The sequence below is a fragment of the Zootoca vivipara genome, chromosome 1 (assembly GCF_965207765.1).
Source record: "Zootoca vivipara chromosome 1, rZooViv2.hap1.1, whole genome shotgun sequence".
NCBI classification, from domain to species: Eukaryota; Metazoa; Chordata; class Lepidosauria; order Squamata; family Lacertidae; genus Zootoca; species Zootoca vivipara.
Window position 1 is genome coordinate 127,787,329 of NC_142582.1, and position 23,337 is coordinate 127,810,665.

General features: G+C 47.7%; 1 protein-coding gene across 1 annotated transcript; it reads left to right on the plus strand.

Moving 5' to 3' along the window:
- The first annotated feature begins 1,526 nt into the window (after positions 1 to 1,526).
- On the plus strand, positions 1,527 to 13,535 carry LOC148687753 (potassium channel, subfamily K, member 16-like). The gene is made up of 5 exons (XM_088674044.1): positions 1,527 to 1,723; positions 4,564 to 4,684; positions 9,737 to 9,903; positions 10,393 to 10,555; positions 13,250 to 13,535. The coding sequence occupies exons 1-5, from the start codon at positions 1,529 to 1,531 to the stop codon at positions 13,417 to 13,419; spliced, it is 816 nt and encodes a 271-aa protein (XP_088530170.1). The 5' UTR covers positions 1,527 to 1,528; the 3' UTR covers positions 13,420 to 13,535.
- Positions 13,536 to 23,337: the final 9,802 nt, after the last annotated feature.

Here is a 23,337-nt window from a genome sequence, read left to right on the forward strand (position 1 = left end):
TCAGGGTGAGTGAGGAGCCAAGCAAAGACATCTCTCCTACTTTCAATTCCCTCCTCCAAATGACCCCTGGGCTGGTTATGGATGTGGGAAAACACATTAGCTCCTCCATGACAAAGCTTCCTGGTATTCTTCCTCCATGTTTCCCAATGAACTGTATTTCTTAAGAAACCAAACCAAACCCAGAAAGAGAAAGTTTTTTTGACATGCAGTGCCCTAACACTCTGAACGACTTTCCCGAGAAGTCATTGAAGCAGTTGTTTCTTCCACAGTCAATATAATCCTTTTAGAAACCTATTCAACATGAAGCACATTTTTTCCTAGTTTTTCTAGCAACATATTCACATATGGTTTTGTCCTCGGAGCTTCCTTGCAATGTCATATTCTAGAGACTTTTTTGGGGGGGGGACAGGACCCGTGTAGAAGGTAAAGTAAAGGGGGGATGGAGTGAAAAAAAACACCCCCAAAACTATAGTTTACAGAGTTGTTATTAGTTAGAGGTAGGTAGCCGTGTTGGTCTGACGTAGTCGAAACAAAATATTTTTTTTTCTTCCAGCAGCACCTTAGAGACCAACTAAGTTTGTCATTGGTATGAGCTTTTGTGTGCATGCACACTTCTTCAGAGCTGTTATTGTAATTCACCAGATCTAAACCTATGACAGTATTTCCTGATTTTTAAAGACGTGTTTCTCTACAAAGTCATTTTGTCATGGGAGAAAAGGTCAAATTAATATTTTTTGAACATGTGATGCATATCATTCGAACTGATGTTATTTTTTCAATAGTATCTCGAATATTAACGTACCCAAGTGCCACCCATCTTTCTTGCAGTGCTACGGTACGTAAGAATATTCCAAGGTAGCCCAATTTGGACAGTTATTTTCAATTGTGGGTCTCCAGAATTGTGTACCTGACAGTAAATATGCTTGGTGGTACAGTTCTTAATCTGGGAACCAAAATCCTCCTTCCTTTATGAATATTTGCATTTTTGAATAGATAAGAGCCCCAAATACATTTTCTAAACAAAGATTTAATATTTTGAAAGTATTTGCTTGGTATGTGAATTTGAATTTCTCTTAAGATATAAACTAGGTATTAAGTTCAGTGTAAGAGCATTGACTTTTCCTCACAGGGTCAATGACTGCCATCTGTCGATATCCATTGATAAGTCATGATACATTTGGTTGATGTTTAATAATGCTAATTTAGATCAATCTTGTATTAATCACACACAGTTCTCATGTTCAGCTTGTGGTTCACCAAGACCCCTGGATCCTTTTAGCTTGTACTGCTAGTAAGCCAGGTGCCCCCCATCTTCTATTTGTGCATCTGGTTCTTCCTGACTAAGTGCAGAATCTTGCATTTGTCCCTATAGAAATTCATTTGGTTAGCTTGGGTCCAGCTATGGAGAGTGCCCAGCTATGGAGCTGTACTCTTGAGTCTGGGTCAAAACAAATAAGGACTTGCTTACTAAACTATATTCGCTCTTGTGTCTGCTTCTTCCTTGGCCCTCATTCCCACACAGAACAACATGCATATGAACAGGTTACAGGGCACCCTACTGCTGGCTGGCCTCATTACTTACATGGTGATGGGTGCCTTCGTCTTCGAGCTTCTGGAGAGTGAGCACCACAGAAATATGGAAATTGCCATGCATCACGTGAAAGAGGAATTTTTTTTGAACTACACCTCTCTCAAGCCAGAAGAGGTGGAGTTATTCATAGTGGTAAGTCATTACTTCAGCAAGACTAAAAGGGATGACCGTGGAATGACACCAGAGGCTAAGAGGTCAGAAAGTATATATGGGGGGAATACAGTTTAGGAGGTGAGAATCGAGGTGGGGACAGAATCAATGGCCAGCATAAGCCATAAGGACTCAGCCTTCCTTCCATGTGTGAAATGTTATCCCCATGGAGGATTAGGCAAATTGATGGAGGATAAGACAATGAATGACTACTAGCCATTAGGGTTGTGTTCTGCCAACACTGTTGGAGGCTTATGCACACTGAGCTTTCCTCCCCTCTTTCCAGGCATGGCCCATGATTTAAAGCTCCGCGTCTGAGCACCATTTCGTTGCACTGGGGCATTCCTCGTGAAAACCAGCTTGTTAACAGCAATCCATTGCAAACCCAAATTGATGTTTGCTCCGATCCATCTACAAAGAACAGGTTTTTGTTAGTAATTGTACTGTATTTGTTGGGAGACGTACTTTGCAAAGAATAAATTGGGCAAAGGAGAACATACGTCATGTAGCAGCTGCAAAAGAGGTGACTCTGTTCAAGGTCACAGAAAAGCTGAATCATTGCCACGGAAAACCCAAATTTATGTTTCCTCCAATTCAGCTATAAAGTGTGGGTTGTTGTTAATATCTGTACAGTCGAACCTTGGTTATTGTACTTAATCCATTCCGGTAGTCCATTCGACTCCCGAAATGGATCGAAAACCAAGGTGCGGCTTCCAATTGGCTGCCGGAGCCGCGTCAGATGTTCAGCTTATGAAAAACATTCACAAACCGAAACACTTCTGGGTTTGCGGCATTTGGGAGCCAAAATGTCCGAGTACCAAGGCGTCCGAGAACCAAGGTACGACTGTACTGTATTTGTTGGGAAACGTATTTTATAAAAATAAATTGGGGAAAAGAGAACATACATCATGTAGTAGCTGCAAAAGAGGTGACTCTGTTCAAAGTCACAGAAAAAGTGAATTATTGCCTGGTTAGCTACCTTGGAAGTGTGTTTGTGCCTTAGAACAGGGTGGGAGATGGGGTCGTCTTACCACCGCTGTTTTGTTGACTGAGAATAAGGGAGAGCAAGAAGACCAAACCCTCTCTTGGGCTCATGGGAGAGAAACACTTAGTATTGAACTTGATATATAAACAATACAGCTTGTTATAGTGTTGCCGTCTGAAATATACTCGGAGTCAAGAGTGAATTTCATGCTCTTTATTCGGCTTATAGTAGCAATAGAAGAAGAGAAGAATGGCTCTTTCCCCAAAACGTCTGCTTATATACATTGTTTACACAATGGGCCTTGTGTGATTGGCTACTTCAGGGCTGCACCTGTGGGCCAATCAGGTTGCGCATTGACTTCTGCCAGCAGCCTGATTGGCTGCTTCTGCAGGCCAATCAGGTTGCAGATTCACTTCTGCCAGCAGCCTGATTGGCTGCTCCTGCAGGCCAATCAGGTTGCTGATTCACTTCCACCTGGAGCTGGATTGGGTGGCTCCTGCGGACCAGTCAGCAGTACGTAACACCCCTTCCCTCTAAGTTCCAGTTCTGCCCGGGAGGTTGCAATCGTAGTCCTCAAGGTATGCCAGCTGCCTATGTGTGCGTTGCGGCCTGGGGTGTTCCTTGGCCAGGGGTTCTGGTTCTGTCTCATGTTCCGAGGCTGCTGGCTGTGACGGGGCTGTCTGGTCTGGCGCAACTGGCCCTCTCCGGTGTCCTTCTGGCCCCTCTGTGCCTACTGATTCTGCTTCCCCTGCCCACCCTTCTCGCTCTATGGGCCTCACTGCCCTGCTGTCCCCTTGGGACCCCTCTGTCCCGCTCTCCTCCCGGTTTTCTCCTGGGAATCGTTGCTGTAGCTGGTCACAATGACGGCGCCAACATTGCCCCCCTTCCATAAGCACCTCGTACGACACGGGACCGGTCATCCTGGTGACTGTGGCAGGTACCCATGCTGGGCCTGCCTCAGAATTCTTTGCATACTCTGGGTCCTGGGCCCCAAATGTCCGGGGGTTCCTGCCTTTCCCCGCCACTACCTCATCCTGAGCTGTGTCGGGGTGAAGGCGGTCCAGTCTAATTGTGAGGTGCCAGCCCATTAGTAGTTCAGCTGGGCTCCAGCCACTCATTGTGCTGGGGGTGCTGTGCTGTACTAGAAGGAATGTGACGAGGCAGTATTCCCAGTCCCCTTGTGTCATGTGGCGGAGGCTGTCCTTGGTGGTCCGCACCATGCGCTCTGCTTGGCCATTGGTGGCAGGGTGGAATGGTACCGAGCAGATGTGGCGGATGGCGTTCTGCGCTGTGAAGGTCTGGAACTCTTCTGACGTAAATGTAGTTCCGTTGTCCGAGACGAGGGTGTCAGGAAGTACCCGGATGGCTGCAGCTGTAGAAGTGGACGATACAAGTGCGACCTCCAGCCATTTGGTGTAGGAGTCTACCACTATGAAGAATGTTTTCCCCTGGACAGTATTTCCTGACAGTATTTCTCAACAACTCAAACATAGATCACAGTTTTCACTGGGAAAGCTTGGTGCAAACCACAACAAACACCCCTTGGAGTGCGGTCCTTTGCCTGGAAAGAGTGGAGGAAGAGTTAAGTGTGCATAAGCCCTATGCCTATCAGTCTCTGGGGGTGACAAGTGAGGGGAGGGCTGTTGTGCTCACGTCTTTTTTTGTGGGCTTCCCATAAGCATTGGGCTGGCCGCTGGGGGAAGAACATGCTGGACTGATCCAGAAGAATTTCCCTTCTGAATGCATTGTGATTTGGTTAGCGGTATCTGGTGATAAATCAGAGGAGGGCTATTCTTATTGTTGGAATATTCAAACTGAGTCTTGCCTTCAATTGCAGAAACTGATAAACTTTGTTCAGATCGGAATAGAACCATTAAGAACCCATCCTTCTGAACAACAGAACACCTGGGATTTCGCTAATTCTTTCTTCTTCGTGGGCACTATGTTAGCCACAATAGGTACTGTCATTTGATTCTGGCTTCTCCCCGAATATAATATGCAGGGAACCCGAATGCTCTCACTCAGATAAATTGTGTTAAACTGCAGGCTTTGCTTTTGCTCTTTCATCCTCCTTCACATCTCATCTTTGTCTTCCCCTTTCTGCCAAATAAATAGTTATAGAATCATAGAATCATAGAGTTGGATGAGACCACGAGGGCCATCCAGTCCAACCCCCTGCCAAGCAGGAAACACCATCAAAGCATTCTTGACATATCCTTGTCAAGCCTCTGCTTAAAGACTTCCAAAGAAGGAGACTCCACCACACTCCTTGGTAGCAAATTCCACTGCCGAACAGCTCTTACTGTCAGGAAGTTCTTCCTAATGTTTAGGTGGAATCTTCTTTCTTGTAGTTTGAATCCATTGCTCCATGTCTGCTTCTCTGGAGCAGCAGAAAACAACCTTTCTCCCTCCTCTATATGGCATCCTTTAATATATTTGAACATGCTATCATATCACCCCTTAACCTTCTCTTCTCCAGGCTAAACATGCCCAGCTCCCTAAGCCGTTCCTGATAAGGCATCGTTTCCAAGCCTTTGACCATTTTGGTTGCCCTCCTCTGGACACGTTCCAGCTTGTCAGTATCCTTCTTGAACTGTGGTGCCCAGAACTGGACACAGTACCCCAGGTGAGGTCTGACCAGAGCAGAATACAGTGGTACTATTACTTCCCTTGATCTAGATGCTATACTCCTATTGATGCAGCCCAGAATTGCATTGGCTTTTTAAGCTGCTGCATCACACTGTTGACTCATGTCAAGTTTGTGGTCTACCAAGACTCCTAGATCCTTTTCACATGTACTGCTCTCAAGCCAGGTGTCTCCCATCCTGTATTTGTGCCTTTCATTTTATTTATTTTTTTGCCCAAGTGTAGTACTTTACATTTCTCCTTGTTAAAATTCATCTTGTTTGCTTTGGCCCAGTTGTCTAATCTGTTAAGGTCATTTTGAAGTGTGATCCTGTCCTCTGGGGTATTAGCCACCCCTCCCAATTTGGTGTCATCTGCAAACTTGCTCACGATGCCCTCAAGCCCATCATCCAAGTCATTGATAAAGATGTTGAATATTCAGAATATTCCAAATATTTACTCTAGGATGGTAACCAGCTGTATTCCAGAATAATGTTCAGCTAGGTGGTGTTTTCCCAATCTTCAGTCCCAAACATCTCAAGTTCATTCATTTTCTTTTCCGCACAAAATGTCAAAAAGGGGCTCTTCAATCGTTACTAGCATAAATGTCAAGAACATTCTTCCTCCAGCCCAGTGTGATGACTTTATTTCCAAGAAATTCCAACATCCCTGATTAGAGCAACAATAAACAATTATTTACTTGTTGTATAGTCATTAATTCGTACTCCATTCCATATATACCAATCCCATTTCCTGCACTTAGAAAAGGATGCTGGGATTACTAAGACCCACCACTGGTTTTTCAAAAATAAGTGATGCCAGACCATTCTCATTTCTTTCTTTCTTTTTGGTGGAATTACAAATTTTGTGGATTAGGGAAATGCTGTGGACATAATGTATATTGATTTCGGTAAGGCTTTTGACAAAGTACTCCATGATTTTCTCAAGAGGAAGCAGGTAAAATGTGGGTTGAACAAGGTAATCGTAAGGTGTATTTGTAGTAGGTTGACTGATGGAACCCAAAGAGTATTCATTAATGGTTCCTTGACATCCTGCAGAAAAGTGACAAGTGGGGTGCCAGAGGGTTTTGGCTTTATAAATGACTTGGATGAATGAATTGAGAGGATGCTCATCAAATTTGCAGATGACGCCAAACTGGGAGGGGTAGCTAATGCTGCAGAAGAAAGAATTGGGATTCAAAACAACAGATTGAAGAACTGGGCCACAGCTATCAAAATGCATTTCAAAAAGCACAAATGTAAGGTTTGGCAGGAAGAATCAGATGCATAAATATAAGATGGGGGACATCGGGATTCTACTCCGAAGAAGTGTGCAAGCACACGAAAGCTCATACCTATGACAAACTTAGTTGGTCTCTAAGGTGCTACTGGAAGGATTTTTTATTTTTATTTTGACTGCGTCAGACCAACACGGCTACCTACCTGTAACTAGCACTACATTTGAAAAGGATCTGAGTTTTTGGTGGCTGCATCACCTGAAGTATTGTATCCAGATCAAGGGAAGCAATAGTACCACTCTATTTTGTCTTGGTCAGACCACACCTGAAATACTGTGTCCTTTTTGGGGCACCACAATTTGAGAAGGATTTTGGCAAGCTGGAACATCTGCAGAGAAGGGCAGCCAGGAAGATCAAGGGTCTGGAAACCAAGCCTTATGAAAAATGGTTGAAGGAGCTGGGTATGTTTAGTTTGGAAAAGAAAAGACTGACAGGAAATATGAGAGCCATCTTCAAATATCTCAAGGGCTGTCACATGGGAGAGGGAGCATGCTTGTTCTCTTCTGCTCTGGAGGGTATGACTCGAGGCAATGGCTTCAAAAGACAAGAAAGGAGATTCTGACTAAACATCAGAAAAAACTTTCTGACAGTAAGAGCTTTCTGATAATAAGGGTTGTTTGACAATGGAACAGACTCCATCACGAGGTTGTGGATTCTGCTTAACTAGAGGTTTTTAAGCAGAGGTTGGATGGCCATCTGATATGGATGCTTTAGTTGAAAATTCCGCATTGCAGAGGGCTGAACTAGATTACCCTTGGGGTTCCTTCCAACTGCAATTTTACGATTCAATGTCTCTATGAATTGCCAGAAGCTTGGTGGCTTTTTCCTCTGAGTTTACTTCCACCTGTACACAAGATCTTCTCTCTATCTCTGCCATATGTTGATCAATATTTTCCCTCAAAGGTCCTGTGAAATTCTTTAGTCTGGTTTTTCTCTGATCCATTTTCATTCACCATTCTGTGCATCTCATCTCTGAACTCTTGCAATTGCTCATCCAATAATTGTGGGATGATACTAACAATCAGTGGTGTGTTCAGCCGTGTCCTTGCCATATTGAGTTCTGTTCATCACTCCCTTAGCAGCTTCTGCTTTGAAAACTTGTGTCTGTCCCTTTAAGTAAACAGTGCATTCAGTTCTAAAGGTTGAATCCCGACAAGACTGAAGTATTGTTTCTGCGGGACAGGGGAAGCCACCCAGAGTGGCTGGGGCAACCCAGTCAGATGGGCGACACAAAAATAATAAATTATAATTATATTATTACTATTCCCATGCTAATGGATTCAATCTCACTTTTATAAACAGCAACACAGAGACGGGATGGAAAGTTAAAAGTAATATATGATTAAGATTTTGAGCAAACCAGATCATCCTTATCCATTGGTAAACATTATTGATCATCCATAATTTAAGATAAGCTTTTTGCTTTGTTTTTCAGCCTCTTAATTAACCCCTCTGGGCACGATGGTGGTTCCTCTATCTCGGACTCTCCTTGCATGCCCTATTTCATCACCAAAGACATATCATCAAATACATTTCTAAATTTATCCCAAAATAAATAAGTTTTTGTAATTCATTTTTTTATCCAATAACTGTATCACAAATTTTGAAGAACCGAAAAATCTGAAGGTTAAGCATGTTCCAATTCACAGGCCAGGCCAGGTCACACTGAAGTTGAGAGTAATCAAATTTCTAGAGCATTCTTTTTAGGTGCTTGGGAATTGCAACTTATTTTAGCCATGATGGTTACGAATGGAGGAACTCTGCTCTTTCTTCACTGCAGATTAACCTACATTTTATTCATTATCATGAAAATGCAGTGATGCCCAGATTTTCATGACAAATATATTGTCAATCTTTTGGGGGTTTTTTTAAAGGGTTGCCATGGTGAGTCTCCATTTCACCCAATGTTTCACAAGGTCTCCAAAGTAATACCTGCACACTTGGCCTCTTCTTCCACAGTGGGCCTGTCTGCTCCAAGAAACAGGAGGGAGACACTTGGAGCACACACATAATTATGCCTGGAGGATGTTTCTTTGTTTGAAACTGTTAATTGCCCCAAGTGCATTGGCACAAAGGAAGTCAATAAGTGCAGTACATAAAATAAATACATTGGGTTGTATCCACGGCTGCCATTTTGGTCATGCACAGACCTCTGCTTGCACAATGAAACTTATCCCTCTCCTCCTCCCTGCACCCCTCTTAGCACCCTCAAAGTCTGCCCCAGAGAGTATGGGGATCCTCTGGAGCAGATTTGGGGGTTGTACAGGAGAGAGGAAAGGAAGGAGCAGTCAGTCTCAATGCACAAGCAGCTCTCCACTGGAAACAACCCTTCATAGCAGTGGCGTAGCCAGGATGAAAATTAGGGGGGGCAAGGGGTGGGACCAAGGGGCGGGGCCAAGGGCGGGGGGAGGGGCCACAGCGGGGCAAGGAAAGCTCCCTTCTCCCTTGCCAGCTTTCCCTCCACTCGCCCCGGCGATCACGGAGGGGGAGGAGGGGATCGGAGCAGCACGATTTCGGGCTGCTCCGACCCCCTCCTCCCCCTCCTCGAACGGCAGGGGCGAGGGGGGCGCCAGGATCAGCCTGAAATCAGGCTGCTCCGACTCCCTCCTCCCCCTCCGCGATTGGCAGGGGCGAGGGGGCGCCAGGATCAGCCCGAAATCGGGCTGCTCTGATCCCCTCCTCCCCCTCTGTGATCGCCGGGGCGGGCGGAGGGAAAGCCCCAGAGCTGCGCAAAGCGTTTGGCTGGCTTTCCCTCCGCCCGCCCCACAGCCAGCCGGCTAGAAGGGACGTCTCCCTTCTCCCTTGCTGGCTGTGGGGCGGGCGGAGGGAAAGCCAGCCAAACGCTTTGCGCGGCTCTGGGGCTTTCCCTCCGCCCGCCCCACAGCCAGCCAGGGAGAAGGGAGACGGCACCGGGCGGGCAGCGGGGCAGGCTGGCCAGCAGCCTTGCTTCTAGGGGGGGCAATTGCCCCCTCCTGCCCCCCTGCCTACGCCCATGCTTAATAGGGACCCTGCTCTGTAACTTCTCTAGACAATTGGCAAATTGACAGTTGCTGACATCCTTTGCAACCCGTTCTTATTCTTTCAACAGGCTATGGCAACGTCTGTCCCCGAACGAGAGAAGGTCAGATCTTTTGTGTTATTTATGCTCTCTTTGGAATCCCCTTCAACCTCATCTGCTTGAACTATATTGGCTTTTTAGTCTCAAGACTCTTCGAACGCTGTGCAGCGAAAGTGTATAGGAGGAAAGGCAGGACGGTAATTCAGTTACTTTAATCTAATCTTACCAGCCACAAGACTGAGGACATAGACTGCTGCTGCACTTCAGGTCCTGTTTGCAGGATTCCTGTGGGGATCTGGTCAGCTTTGATGAGAACAGGATCCTCGACTAGATGGGCCCTTGCCTGATCCAAAAGGGCTCTTCTTCTACCTATTATATTGCATATACATATGCATATAAGAGGAGGAAGACAGGAATAAATTAGACTTGTGCATTATGCCCTCTAACTGAGGAAGATTAACTCTTGCCTGCCTTCAAATAGGAATGAGAGAAACCACCATACTGATCGACCACCATAAATTGTGACATCACCAGGAACTGTGCTCCAGGTGAAGTTTAACTAGGGTGGAATTATTATTATTTATCTGTTAATGCAGCCTAAATTCACAGTGCATGGCTGAAGGTCGAGAGAAGTGTGCTCTGTTGCATCAAACCTGCCTTTTTTCTTTTCTTGCTTTATCTTTCAGAAATCAGCAAGATACTTTTTCGTGTTTGTGGTTCTGGGACTTCTAATGTTTCTTATTTTGCCATCAATCTTCTTTCAACTGATGGAGAAGTGGACTTTTTATGAAGCTATCTATTTTACATTTATTACGCTCAGCACCATTGGTTTTGGAGACTATCTAATAGGTAAGGCTTTCAAAATACTTTGATATTGTGGGCTTAACTGGTTGTACAGTGAAGAATATGAAAGCTCAGTTCAGGTTTCGTACAAAATGATGGTTTGCAATTATTATATTTTAGAACCCAAACCATATTTTAAGTTTCTCAAGTACGGACCCTCCAAGTATCCCTATTTTCCAGGAACAGTTTCGGATTTACAGAAGCAATCCCCAAGAGTACTCATTAATGGTTCCTCAACATCCTGGGAAAAAAAGTTCTGTTCTGGGCCTATTGTTCTTCAACATTTTTATAAATGCTTGGTTGAATGAATTAAGAGGATGCTTCTCAAATGCACAGATGACACCGAACTCGGAGGGGTAGCTAATGCCACAGAAGATAGAATCACAGTTCATAATGACCTTAACAGATTGGAGAACTGGACACAAGCTAACAAAATGCATTTCAATAGGGACAAATGTAAGGTTCTGCACTTAGTCAGGAAGAACCAGCTGCACAAATATAGGATGGGGGACACCTGGCTTACTAGCAGTACATGTGAAAAGGATCTAGGGGTCTTGGTGGACCACAATCTTAACATGAGTCAACCGTGTGGTGCAGCAGCTGAAGAAGAAAAAAAAGCTAACGCTATTCTAGACTGCATCAATAGAAGTCTAGTGTCCAGATCAAGGGAAGTAACAATACCACTCTATTCTGCCTTGGTCAGACCACAACTGGAATAGTGTGTCCAGTTCTGGGCACAGCAATTTAAGAAGGCTCTTGACAAGTTGGAACATGTGCAGAGAAGGGCAGCCAAGATGATCAAGGGTCTGGAAACCAAGCCTTATGAAGAATGGTTGAAGGAGCTGGGAATGTTTAGCCTGGAAAAGAAGAGACTGAGCGGAGACAAGGTTGTTGTTGTTTACTTGTTTAGTCGTGTCCGACCCTTCGTGACCCCATGGACCAGAGCACGCCAGGCACTCCTGTCTTACACTCCCTCCCACAGTTTGGTCAAACTCATGTTCGTAGCTTCGAGAACAGTGTCCAACCATCTCGTCCTCTGTCGTCCCCTTCTCCTAGTGCCCTCAATCTTTCCCAACACCAGGGTCTTTTCCAAGGATTCTTCTCTTCTCATGAGGTGGCCAAAGTATTGGAGCCTCAGCTTCACGATCTGTCCTTCCAGTGGGCACTCAGGGCTGATTTCCTTCAGAATGGATAGGTTTGATCTTCTTGCAGTCCATGGGACTCTCAAGAGTCTCCTCCAGCACCATAATTCAAAAGCATCAATTCTTCGGCGATCAGCCTTCTTTATGGTCCAGCTCTCACTTCCATACATCACAAGGTAGCCATCTTCAAATATATCAAGGGCTGTCACATGGAAGAGGGAGCATGCTTGTTTTCTCTTGCTCTTTAGAGTAGTGTAATGATCTCAGGCAGTCAGACGGGTCCAGTATGCAGTAACAAGCCTCTGAGAGATTTGTGTACGTTTATTTACAGGTCAAAGACACAGAGTCCGACACACCCCAGCCATTCTGTGGTAATCAGGTGCTCAGTCTTAGTTTCTGTTCCTCAGACAACACAAGGGTGGACAACGTCTGTCCCTGCTCTTCTGACCCTTACATAGCATCCTCACCCTCTCATCCCTCCTGCTGTGAGGAGACCATAGGCACTCCCCCTTCTTGGTCTCCGCTGAAGATTCCCCTTGAACCCTCTTCCCTTCATGGTTGCCTAGTAACCTCAATATGTCTCTCCCTAAGGTCTCAGTCTCTTACTCCGCCAGCATTGTAAGACTAAGAAGGAAGAGGGTCAAGTTAACCCACTCCTGTCCTGCCTGTGGTTGTGTTCTCTCACTGTCCGAGTCAGACCCCCTCCCATCCATCTGACCCGGCTAGATCCCTGACAGGTAGGACTCAAACAAATGGCTTCAAGTTACAAGAAAGAAGATCCCGACTAAGCATTTGGGGGAAATTGTGACAGTAAGATCTGTTCGGCCAATGAGATGTGGTGGACCCTTTCCCTGGGGGATTTTAAGCAGAGGTTGGATGGCCATCTGTCATGGATGCTTTAGCTGAGATTCCTGCATTGCAGAAGGTTGGGCTAGATGCATCAAACATGAAAGAAAAGGAAAATGCCCAGTACCTTTTCCTGGACAGTGATTTTTGCACCATTCTCTTGGTGGGAACTGCAACTGCACCCCCATTGTTCAGCCCAGACACTGAGGTCCATCTCCGAGAGTCTTCTGGTGGGTCCCTCACTGCAAGAAGTGAGGTTACAGGGAACCAGGAAGATGTCAAGGAGATAAAGAGCTACACAATCTTTAGAAGACATCTGAAGGCAGCCCTGTATAGGGAAGTTCGAAATGTTGTATGTTTTATAATGTTTTGATATATTCTGGACGCCTCTCAGAGTGGCTGGGGAAACCAAGTCAGATGGGTGGGGTACAAATATTATGATGATTATTATTAAGCAGGAAGTTGTAGGGTGTGCACCGATTGGAAATGTGGTAGGGCAACCACCCCAAAGCAGATGAGCCCAAACCATCACAAATAGGCAATAATAAGGACATTGGCAGTTTCCTGTGTTCGTCTTCCCACAATTCAGTGGTAGAAATGTGTTTTAAATGTATGATGTGAACATGACCTAATGAAATTTAGATAAACTGAGTTGGCGGGTCCTTTAAATCACCTCTTCACACATTATTGTTGCTTTTGTCTGTGTCTCCAGGGAGGAACCGTGACAGGACCTATTTTGTGGGCTACCGGCAAATCGCAGCCATTTGGATTGTCGTTGGTCTGGCCTGGATTACTGTGTTGTTTGAGCTGGTGTCATCATTACTGCTACCTGATCAAAAAGCAAGGTCAAAAAAAAAGAAAAAGAGTAAACGGAGAAGATAACACCACCCGAAAGGAGTCAGTCTGCTAGATTTCCACTGGAGGAGAATTTATTGCATTCAGGTGGAGACTGACATAAAAATCAGTTGCACTCAAGAACTTCCGCTGAGCTTTTTATTATTATACTAGTGGATTTTAGCCCGTTTAAAAACGGGCGCTAGAGGAAGCGGGCTGCCGGGACTGGCTTGGCGGTGGCGGGTCTTCCCGCCACCACCAAGCCAGTTCGCAGCGGGGGCTTTTCGCCGTTTGCCTTCCCCTGAGGGGGAGGCAAACGGCGAAAAACCCCGCCGCGCCGCAAATCGGCTCCGGGACTGGCTTGGCGGTGGCGGGTCTTCCCGCCACCGCCAAGCCAGTCCGCAGTGGGGGTTTTTCGCCGTTTGCCTTCCCCTGGGGGAGGCAAACGGCGAAAAACCCCGCCGCGCCGCAAATCGGCTCCGGGACTGGCTTGGCGGTGGCGGGTCTTCCCGCCACCGCCAAGCCAGTCCGCAGTGGGGGTTTTTCGCCGTTTGCCTTCCCCTGGGGGAGGCAAACGGCGAAAAACCCCGCCGCGCCGCAAATCGGCTCCGGGAGGCAAACGGCGAAAAACCCCGCCGCGCCGCAAATCGGCTCCGGGACTGGCTTGGCGGTGGCGGGTCTTCCCGCCACCGCCAAGCCAGTCCGCAGCGGGGGGTTTTCGCCGTTTGCCTTCCCCTGGGGGAGGCAAACAGCGAAAAACCCCGCCGCGCCGCAATTCGGCTCCGGGACTGGCTTGGCGGTGGCGGGATGTTCCCGCCACCGCCAAGCCAGTCCGCAGCGGGGGCTTTTCGCCGTTTGCCTTCCCCTGGGGGAGGCAAACGGCAAAAAACCCCGCCGCGCCGCAATTCGGCTCCGGGACTGGCTTGGCGGTGGCGGGTCTTCCCGCCACCGCCAAGCCAGTCCGCAGCGGGGGTTTTTCGCCGTTTGCCTTCCCCTGGGGGAGGCAAACGGCGAAAAACCCCGCCGCGCCGCAAATCGGCTCCGGGAGGCAAACGGCGAAAAACCCCGCCGCGCCGCAAATCGGCTCCGGGACTGGCTTGGCGGTGGCGGGTCTTCCCGCCACCGCCAAGCCAGGCCGCAGCGGGGGCTTTTCGCCGTTTGCCTTCCCTCGAGGGGGAGGCAAACGGCGAAAAACCCCGCCGCGCCGCAATTCGGCTCCGGGACTGGCTTGGCGGCGGCGGGAAAAAGGGGAGGAATTCCTCCCCTTCTTCCCGCCGCTGCCAAGCCAAAGCGGGCCTCCCTCCGCGCCCGCTGCCGCTTGGGCTTCCTCGGGTTCCCCGAGGAAGCGCCGTCCCATGCCGGAGGTGTGCGGCAAGGCTGCCGGGGGGGGGGAGCGCTTCTCTCCCCCGCCGCCTCACCGCGCACCTCCAGCATGAGACTGGGCTTCGGAGCGGCGGTTGGCGGAGCGGCAGTTGGCTGTTCCCTGTGTCCCGAGAGCACGGGTCCAATCCCTGTGTCCCTGGTTGTCCCTCCGTCCAATCCCTGTGTCTCTGGGGGACATGCGCAGTACCCCAGGGACACACGGGACATCTGGACGCAGGGACAACATGGACATTATTATATAGGACTAGTGGTTTTCAGCCCGTTCAATAACGGGCGCTAGAATCCTGGGGTTCGGAGAAGCGCTTGCGCAGCGCTTCTCCGAACCCTGGGACCTGTCCTTGCTGTCGGCGGCAGGGGGACAGGAACGGAGGAGGAGAAAGCGCTGCTTTCTCCTTCTCCGTTCCTCTCCCGCAGCCGCCGACAGGAAGCAGACATCCCAGGGTTCGGAGAAGCGCTTGCGCAGCGCTTCTCCGAACCCTGGGACCCGTCCTTGCTGTCGGCGGCAGGGGGACAGGAACGGAGGAGGAGAAAGCGCTGCTTTCTCCTTCTCCGTTCCTCTCCCGCAGCCGCCGACAGGAAGCAGACATCCCAGGGTTCGGAGAAGCGCTTGCGCAGCGCTTCTCCGAACCCTGGGACCCGTCCTTGCTGTCGGCGGCAGGGGGACAGGAACGGAGGAGGAGAAAGCGCTGCTTTCTCCTTCTCCGTTCCTCTCCCGCAGCCGCCGACAGGAAGCAGACATCCCAGGGTTCGGAGAAGCGCTTGCGCAGCGCTTCTCCGAACCCTGGGACCCGTCCTTGCTGTCGGCGGCAGGGGGACAGGAACGGAGGAGGAGAAAGCGCTGCTTTCTCCTTCTCCGTTCCTCTCCCGCAGCCGCCGACAGGAAGCAGACATCCCAGGGTTCGGAGAAGCGCTTGCGCAGCGCTTCTCCGAACCCTGGGACCTGTCATTGCTGTCGGCGGCAGGGGGACAGGAACGGAGGAGGAGAAAGCGCTGCTTTCTCCTTCTCCGTTCCTCTCCCGCAGCCGCCGACAGGAAGCAGACATCCCAGGGTTTGGAGAAGCGCTTGCGCAGCGCTTCTCCGAACCCTGGGACCCGTCCTTGCTGTCGGCGGCAGGGGGACAGGAACGGAGGAGGAGAAAGCGGCGCTTTCTCCTCCTTCCTTCCTCTCCCCCAGCCGCCGACAGGAAGGACGCGCGCACTCTCCCCCCCCGCCTCCTCCAACCGCCGCTCCTCACGGCCAGGGAGGGTTGTGAGGAGGCCTTCGCCGGCCTCCACCCCAGCGGGAGCGGCGGTTGGAGGAGGCAGAGTGGGGGGAGAGTGCGCGCGCGCAGTCTCTGCTGTCCAATCCCTGTATCCCTGGGGCACATGCGCAGTGACCCAGGGACACACGGGACATCTGGACGCAGGGACAACATGGACATTATTATATAGGATGGCAGTGTGACATTTATCTGATTCCTTAAAAACTCACTACCTGCTCTTTAAGTTATGTAATTCTGAATAAACTGTGAAATAACTGGGTATTCTGCAAATGAGAAGGAGGGTGAGTCTTACTTGGAATCTCAAAATGTGTGAAGAGGAGGGCAACCAAGATGATCAAGGGTCTGGAAACCAAGCCTGATGAGGAGTGGTTGAAGGAGCTGGGTATTTTTATTCTGGAAAAGAGGGGACTGGGGGAGATATGAGAGCCATTTTCAAACATATCAAGGGAGCATGCTTGCTTTCTCCTGCTCTGGAGGGTAGAATTTAAAGCAATGGCTCCAAGTCACAAGAAAGTAAACATCAGCAATAACTTTCTGACAGTAAGAGCTGTTCAGCAGTGGAACGGTCTCCCTTGGGAGGCGGTGGATTCTCCGTCCTTGGAGGTTTTTCAGCAGAGATTGGATGGACATCTGTCTTGGATGCTTTAGTTGAGATTCCTGCATTAAAGTGGGTTGGACTGTTGGCACGTGACCAGGGAAACGGGGGCAACTGGCAGGCCCCTAGCTGGCTCCAGCCCTGCCGGCCGAAGTGCTGGCCGATCTCCGATCCCTGGTTCAGCATAAATCAGTGACCCAGACTGCAGAAGTCTGGGCACACTAAACTTGCCGAGAGCACTGCACGTCAGAAGTGGCACGAGAGGCTTGTGTGAGCATATTTACAAGCAGGTTTATTTAGTGTAATTCAGGACAAAGAGAAACATGTCTGATCGCCTTCGTGTCCAAAGTAAAAACAGTAAGCTATACACAAATGGTAGTTCCCAGCATACAATCCTGGTGTGTTACGCAGACATGTGACAGGCAACCGTCCCACGTCTGCTCTTAAGGTGGAATGGGATATCCCAACATGGACTAGATGACCCTTGTGACACCTTCCAACTCTGCAATACCATGATTCTAATGGGCATTTTCGTCCAACATCGGGAGAGACAAAGGGTTCCCGCATATCGTGGGCAGGAGTTGGTGGAATTTTCTGTCTTGAGGACCACACTGGCTTCTGCCTTCCATTGGGCACTGCACACCCTCATGTGTGAATGCCTACGTGCGTGCACACACAGGCAGACATGCACAGAGACAACTCCCCCCCCCCTCACCAGAGCAGTAAAGACCAGCTGAGGTGGAGGTGGCAACTGCATCCCTACTCATGCAAAAACAACAGGTAGAGTGAGAGGGCAGATGAAACAAGAAGTCAACAAGGAATGGGGAGTATTTAAAGAATACTTTAAAAATACAGTGGTACCTCTACTTACAAATAACTCTACTTACGAATTTTTCTACTTACAAATGGAGCTCCATCCGCCATCTTGGATGCAGTTTAGATAGGATTTTTTCTACTTACGAATTTTTAGATAGGGTTGCTTCGACTTACGATTTTTTTCTCCCAATGCATTCCTATGGGATTCGACTTACAATTTTCTTCGACTTACAAATGTGTGTTCGGAACGCATTAAATTCATAAGTAGAGGTACCACTGTAACGACATAAAAGAAACCCCTCTGGCAGAACTAGACTGAACCTGGTATAACATCAATTTTTATTACAAATGAGTAACAGAAGACCAAGAGATAAAAGGGGGGGGGGAGGTAATATGTATATGAATCATGCGAAAATATTCCAATAGTAGATAAAATACAGCGAGTCTAATTGGAGGTCAGCTGAAAGTTTAAATAATAGATTAGAAGCTTAAAATGAAATATGTTTATTGGTGATTGTTTAATATGAATTGTTAGCAAAATGGAGAATTTGGCTGTGTTTATGTCTTATATGTGTGTTTGTAATTGTGTGTTTTTTAACTTTTAATTAATAAAGACATTTAAAAACAAAAACAAAACAAAAGATAGATGGGGGTGCAAGCTGCCCCTCCCAGGACATCCCACCAGGGCGCTGAGCCTCACCCACTATTTATAGATATGTGCCATTGCCAAAAACAGTGGAGGGTTCTGAAGGGCCAGGAAAAAAAATGGTCTGTGGGCCAGATCAAGCTCTCAAACTGGGAGTTGGCTACCCTGGAAGTATAGCTGCCCTTGAAATATGGGATCGCGTGAGAAAACTCTTGGAACGTTTTGAGAGGAAAGAATGTTCTGAGGTATTGCCAAGTGGAGTGTGCGTGAATGCATCTCTGGGGAGAAGGCATCTGTGAGGAGAAGGCATCTGTGGGGAGAAGGCATCTGTGGGGAGAAGGCATCTGTGCTTTTGCTTGGGTCATTTTCCCCATTCCACGGTATAGACTGTCCGGCCGCGACCAGAAGGAAAAACCCCTTCTGCATATGCCTACCTTTTCCACCCAACTCTATTTCGTCCAGGATCATAGTATAATCGGAGCAAAGTTGAAAATGAGGAGGACAGCCAAGGTCTCTTGGCACTTGTTTGGACAAAGAGGGGGAATTCTGAATGCTTAAGACCTCAGGCCTCCACTAGATGACAAAGAAAAAAGGAGATGAAACACACCATAAAGAAGATTAGCTAAATATAGATTTGCTAGGGCGATATGCGCATATATGTGCACAGGTGGCAGCAACACACGCTTTGTGCAGAAACAGAAGATGCCCCAAATAAAGGCAATTTAGTAATATGCACATTGTACACAATCTCACAACCCCCCCCCTTGTGATGTGCCTAGCATGGCCAGGAGAGAAAGGCTTGGCGAAGTTGGACTTTGATTTGAAAGTGTCGCCAAATGTAATTTCTATAATACCCAGCGAAACACACAACAAAAACGTTCTATTAAGGTTACAACACTTTGCAGATGGAAACCCTTGTGAATGTTGCGTTAAAATATTTTCTTCTACTTTCCCTTAAAATACCGTACATTCCGGCATATAAGACGACTGGGTTTATAAGACGACCCCCAACTTTTCCAGTTAAAATATAGAATTTGGGATATACTTGCCCTATAAGAAATACGACCCGGCGTATAAGACGACCCCCGACTTTTGAGAAGATTTTCCTGGGTTAAAAAGTAGTCTTATACGCAGGAATATACAGAGGAGAGATTCATCAGGGGCAAGATCTTAAATGTCCCAGAGAATTTTCACTGGTCAGTGTTGCAACCAGAGTTAGACACGTGTGATTGTGGAGAGCCTTTGCCCTGCAATGTGTTGCCGTAATAAAGCGTGAGAGCGGCTCATTGCCGAACAGAACAGAACAAAGTCTAGTGTCTTGTCATTTTTATGCACAGAAGACTTTTCTGCAGCTGGGAGTCTTCAAGGTTACATGCTACAACCTGCTGTTGAGTTCAGGCATTGCACATTTTCTGCCCCATCTTCCTATGTATGTTTTAAAGGCGCTTTTAGTTCACCAAAGTAGCTAACTTTCTCCACAGTGTTTGTCATACAATCCTGAACACAATTTCAGGTGTTCTTCAACTACAACTCCCATCATCGTTGACCTTTGGCCATGCTGGTTATTTGATTATTAATGTAAACCTCCAAAATGTACGTATATTTATTTTATTTTATTTTATTGCTATGGCTACTAGCTGATGCAAATAAAGATTCTTCTGATCTGGGGCAGATGAGAGTCTGCAGGGCCACAGACCTGTGTCCTAAGTATTTTGTGGGAGTAGCCTCTGAGAAAACTTTGCAGCTGTTGCTGGGCTTCTGGAGGGCGTACACCAAAACCATAGCTCTGTGTGAGCAAGCTACAGTTCCCAGGATCCTTTGAGGGAAGCAGTGTGCTTTAAATGTATGATGTGTTATAAGACTTTTAAGGTCATATATATATATATATATATATATATATATAGAGAGAGAGAGAGAGAGAGAGAGAGAGAGAGAGAGAGAGAGAGAGAGAGAGAGACAGAGAGACAGAGAGAGAGAGAGAGAGAGAGTTATGCTCTAGTTATCTCCCGCTTGGACTACTGCAATGCGCTCTACGTGGGGCTACCTTTGAAGGTGACCCGGAAACTACAGTTAACCCAGAATGCGGCAGCTAAATTGGTGACTGGGAGTGGCCACCGAGACCACATAACAGCGGTCCTGAAAGACCTACATTGGCTCCCAGTACGTTTCCGAGCACAATTCAAAGTGTTGGTGCGGACCTTTAAAGCCCTAAACGGCCTTGGTCCAGTATACCTGAAGGAGCGTCTCCTCCCCCATCGTTCTGCCCGGACACTGAGGTCCAGCGCCGAGGGCCTTCTGGCAGTTCCCTCGCTACAAGAAGCTGAGTTACAGGGAACCAGGCAGAGGGCCTTCTCGGTAGTGGCACCCACCCTGTGGAATACCCTCCCACCAGAGGTCAAAGAGAACAACAATTACCAGACCTTTAGAAGGCATCTTAAGGCAGCCCTGTTTAGGGAAGCTTTTAATGTTTGATGGATTTCTGTATTTTGGTGTTTTGTTGGAAGCCGCCCAGATGGGCGGGGTATAAATAATAAATAATTATATATATATATATATATATATATATATATATATATATATATAGGTAAAGGGAGCCCTCACCATTAGGTCCAGTCGTGACCGACTCTGGGGTTGCGTGCTCATCTCGCATTATTGGCCAAGGGAGCCGGCGTATAGCTTCCAGGTCATGTGGCCAGCATGACAAAGCCACTTCTGGCAAACCAGAGCAGCACATGGAAATGCCGTTTACCTTCCCGCTGTAGCGGTTCCTATTTATCTACTTGCATTTTGACGTGCTTTCGAACTGCAAGGTTGGCAGGAGCTGGGACCAAGCAACGGGAGCTCACCCCGTCACAGGGATTCGAACCGCCGACCTTCTGATCAGCAAGCCCTAGGCTCAGTGGTTTAACCACAGTGCCACCTGGGTCCTATATATATATATATATATATATATATATATATATATATATATATATATATATGTATGTATATATAAACCACATGTCTGAAGCCCCACAGAAAAGGTCCTGAACAAATTCACCTCAAATATTTCTCTACAAAGTGGGAAACCTTCCCATTGTCTCTTTCCTCACAAATTCTGTCCTCACAAATCCTGTCTTAAGGGCACGTTGAAGATATGAACAGGGTGTGAGCCTGTGACCTGTGACCTAGATGCAGGAATTAAGTAGTTATAATAACAAACTAACAAAAAAATAACATGCCTGGAAAAGACCCTGATGTTGGGAAAGATGGAGGGCACAAGGAGAAGGGGACGACAGAGGACAAGATGGTTGGGCAGCGTTCTAGAAGCTACCAACATGAGTCTGACCAAACTGCGGGAGGCAGCGGAAGACAGGAGTAGCTGGCATGCTCTGGTCCATGGGGTCACGAAGAGTTGGACAAACCCAGATAATGCAATCAGGTAACTTGCCAGACAGGAGATAAACAACACACTCAGATTTCTGTTGTAGACCGCCTTTTCTGTGATGTATGTATGATGTTTCGGGGGTGGTCTTGGACTCCAGGGCGGGCAATTTAAAATGTCTATATAATGGCTTGTGCACATGGCTTGGGGTCCTCCTCCTCTGTCCTGCGTGCGGGGGAGCACCCTGTTGCAACAGTTAATAAATATCAGGCTTACTAGCTGCTTTGCTTCTCAATATTCTCTGGATGCAGCCTCACCACCAGGGCTATCTGATGTCAAATGCCGACTCCCTCGGACTGAGATGTGCACCACACCCCAGAGATGTGCACCACACCCCAGAGTCAGATTCGACTGGACTTAACCGTTCTTGGGTCCTTTACCTTTTATCTTTGTTACTTCCTGTGATCTGGACACTATATTTATGTTGATGTAGCCTAGAGTCACTTTGGAGAATAAACGACATGGTGGAAATTGTGGTACTTTAAGAAATAGGGTTTATTCAGCTATGCATGGAGGGAGTCCAGATCTTATGGCATGGTCAGTTCAAGAGGCAGCAGTACAGGCAGAAAGCCTCTTTCTCCAAGATGGATCTCTCCTCCCCGCACTTCCTTCGTCCCCCAAACCCCTTGCCCTCCCCCTCCCCCAGAGCAGGTACCCTGGCAACCTCCCAAATCCCCAGCCTTTGTTCACATCTAGGGGTAAGAGGGAAGTTCCCTTGCATTGTTAATGACCCCTATTTGTACTCTTGATAGCCACAGGTCACCCAGGTTAATTTGCACAAGCCAGCTCAGGAATTCATTGTCTGGAACAGCTCTTCAGTTTACGTCCTAATCTAATCCATATCCCAATTAATCAAAATCCTAGATTTTATTCATTCCTAGGGTTTAACAAGGGACCCAGGTGGCGCTGTGATTAAACCACTGAGCCTAGGGCTTGCTGATCAGGTCGGCGGTTCGAATCCCTGTGATGGGGTGAGCTCCCGTTGCTTGGTCCCAGCTTCTGCCAACCTAGCAGTTCGAAAGCACGTCAAAATGCAAGTAGATAAATAGGAACCGCTACAGCGGGAAGGTAAACGGCGTTTCCATGTGCTGCTCTGGTTTGCCAGAAGTGGCTTTGTCATGCTGGCCACATGACCTGGAAGCTATACGCCGGCTCCCTCGGCCAATAATGCGAGATGAGCGCGCAACCCCAGAGTCGGTCACGACTGGACCTAATGGTCAGGGGTCCCTTTACCTTTACCTTTAGGGTTTAACAATAGCATAAGCTTTGCTGCTGCATCACACTATTGACTCATGTTCAGCCTGTGGTCCACCAAGACCCCTAGATCCTTTTCACATGTACTGCTAGTAAGCCAGGTGTCCCCCATCCTATATTTGTGCACCTGGTTCTTCCTGACTAAGTGCAGAACCTGACATTTGTCCTTATTGAAATTCATTTTGTTAGCTTGGGCTCAATGTAGGGTTGCAAAAAAGAGGGCACATTTGCCAACTTCTGCTTTTAACTATGGATCGCTATGACGACTCTGCCCATGAAAAAGAGGACGTGTCCTGGAAAAAGAGGACAAATGGCAACTCTAAATTCTTATTCTTTCTGCTGTGGCATTAGCTACCCCTCCCAGTTTGGTGCCATCTGCAAATCTGATGAGCATTCCCATTGCTCGACGTGACAATAGATCAGGCTTGCCCCCTGTAGATTTCTAAAATATTGTGGCCTGATCTTCCTACCAGCCTCTCAGGCCTGGTGGCTGTCAGTAGCCCAGCAGGTACAGAGGGGGTGACCTCACAGAGGACCAGGTAAGCCAGTCCACAAAAGAGGGTAATATACCCATGACCTCATAGAG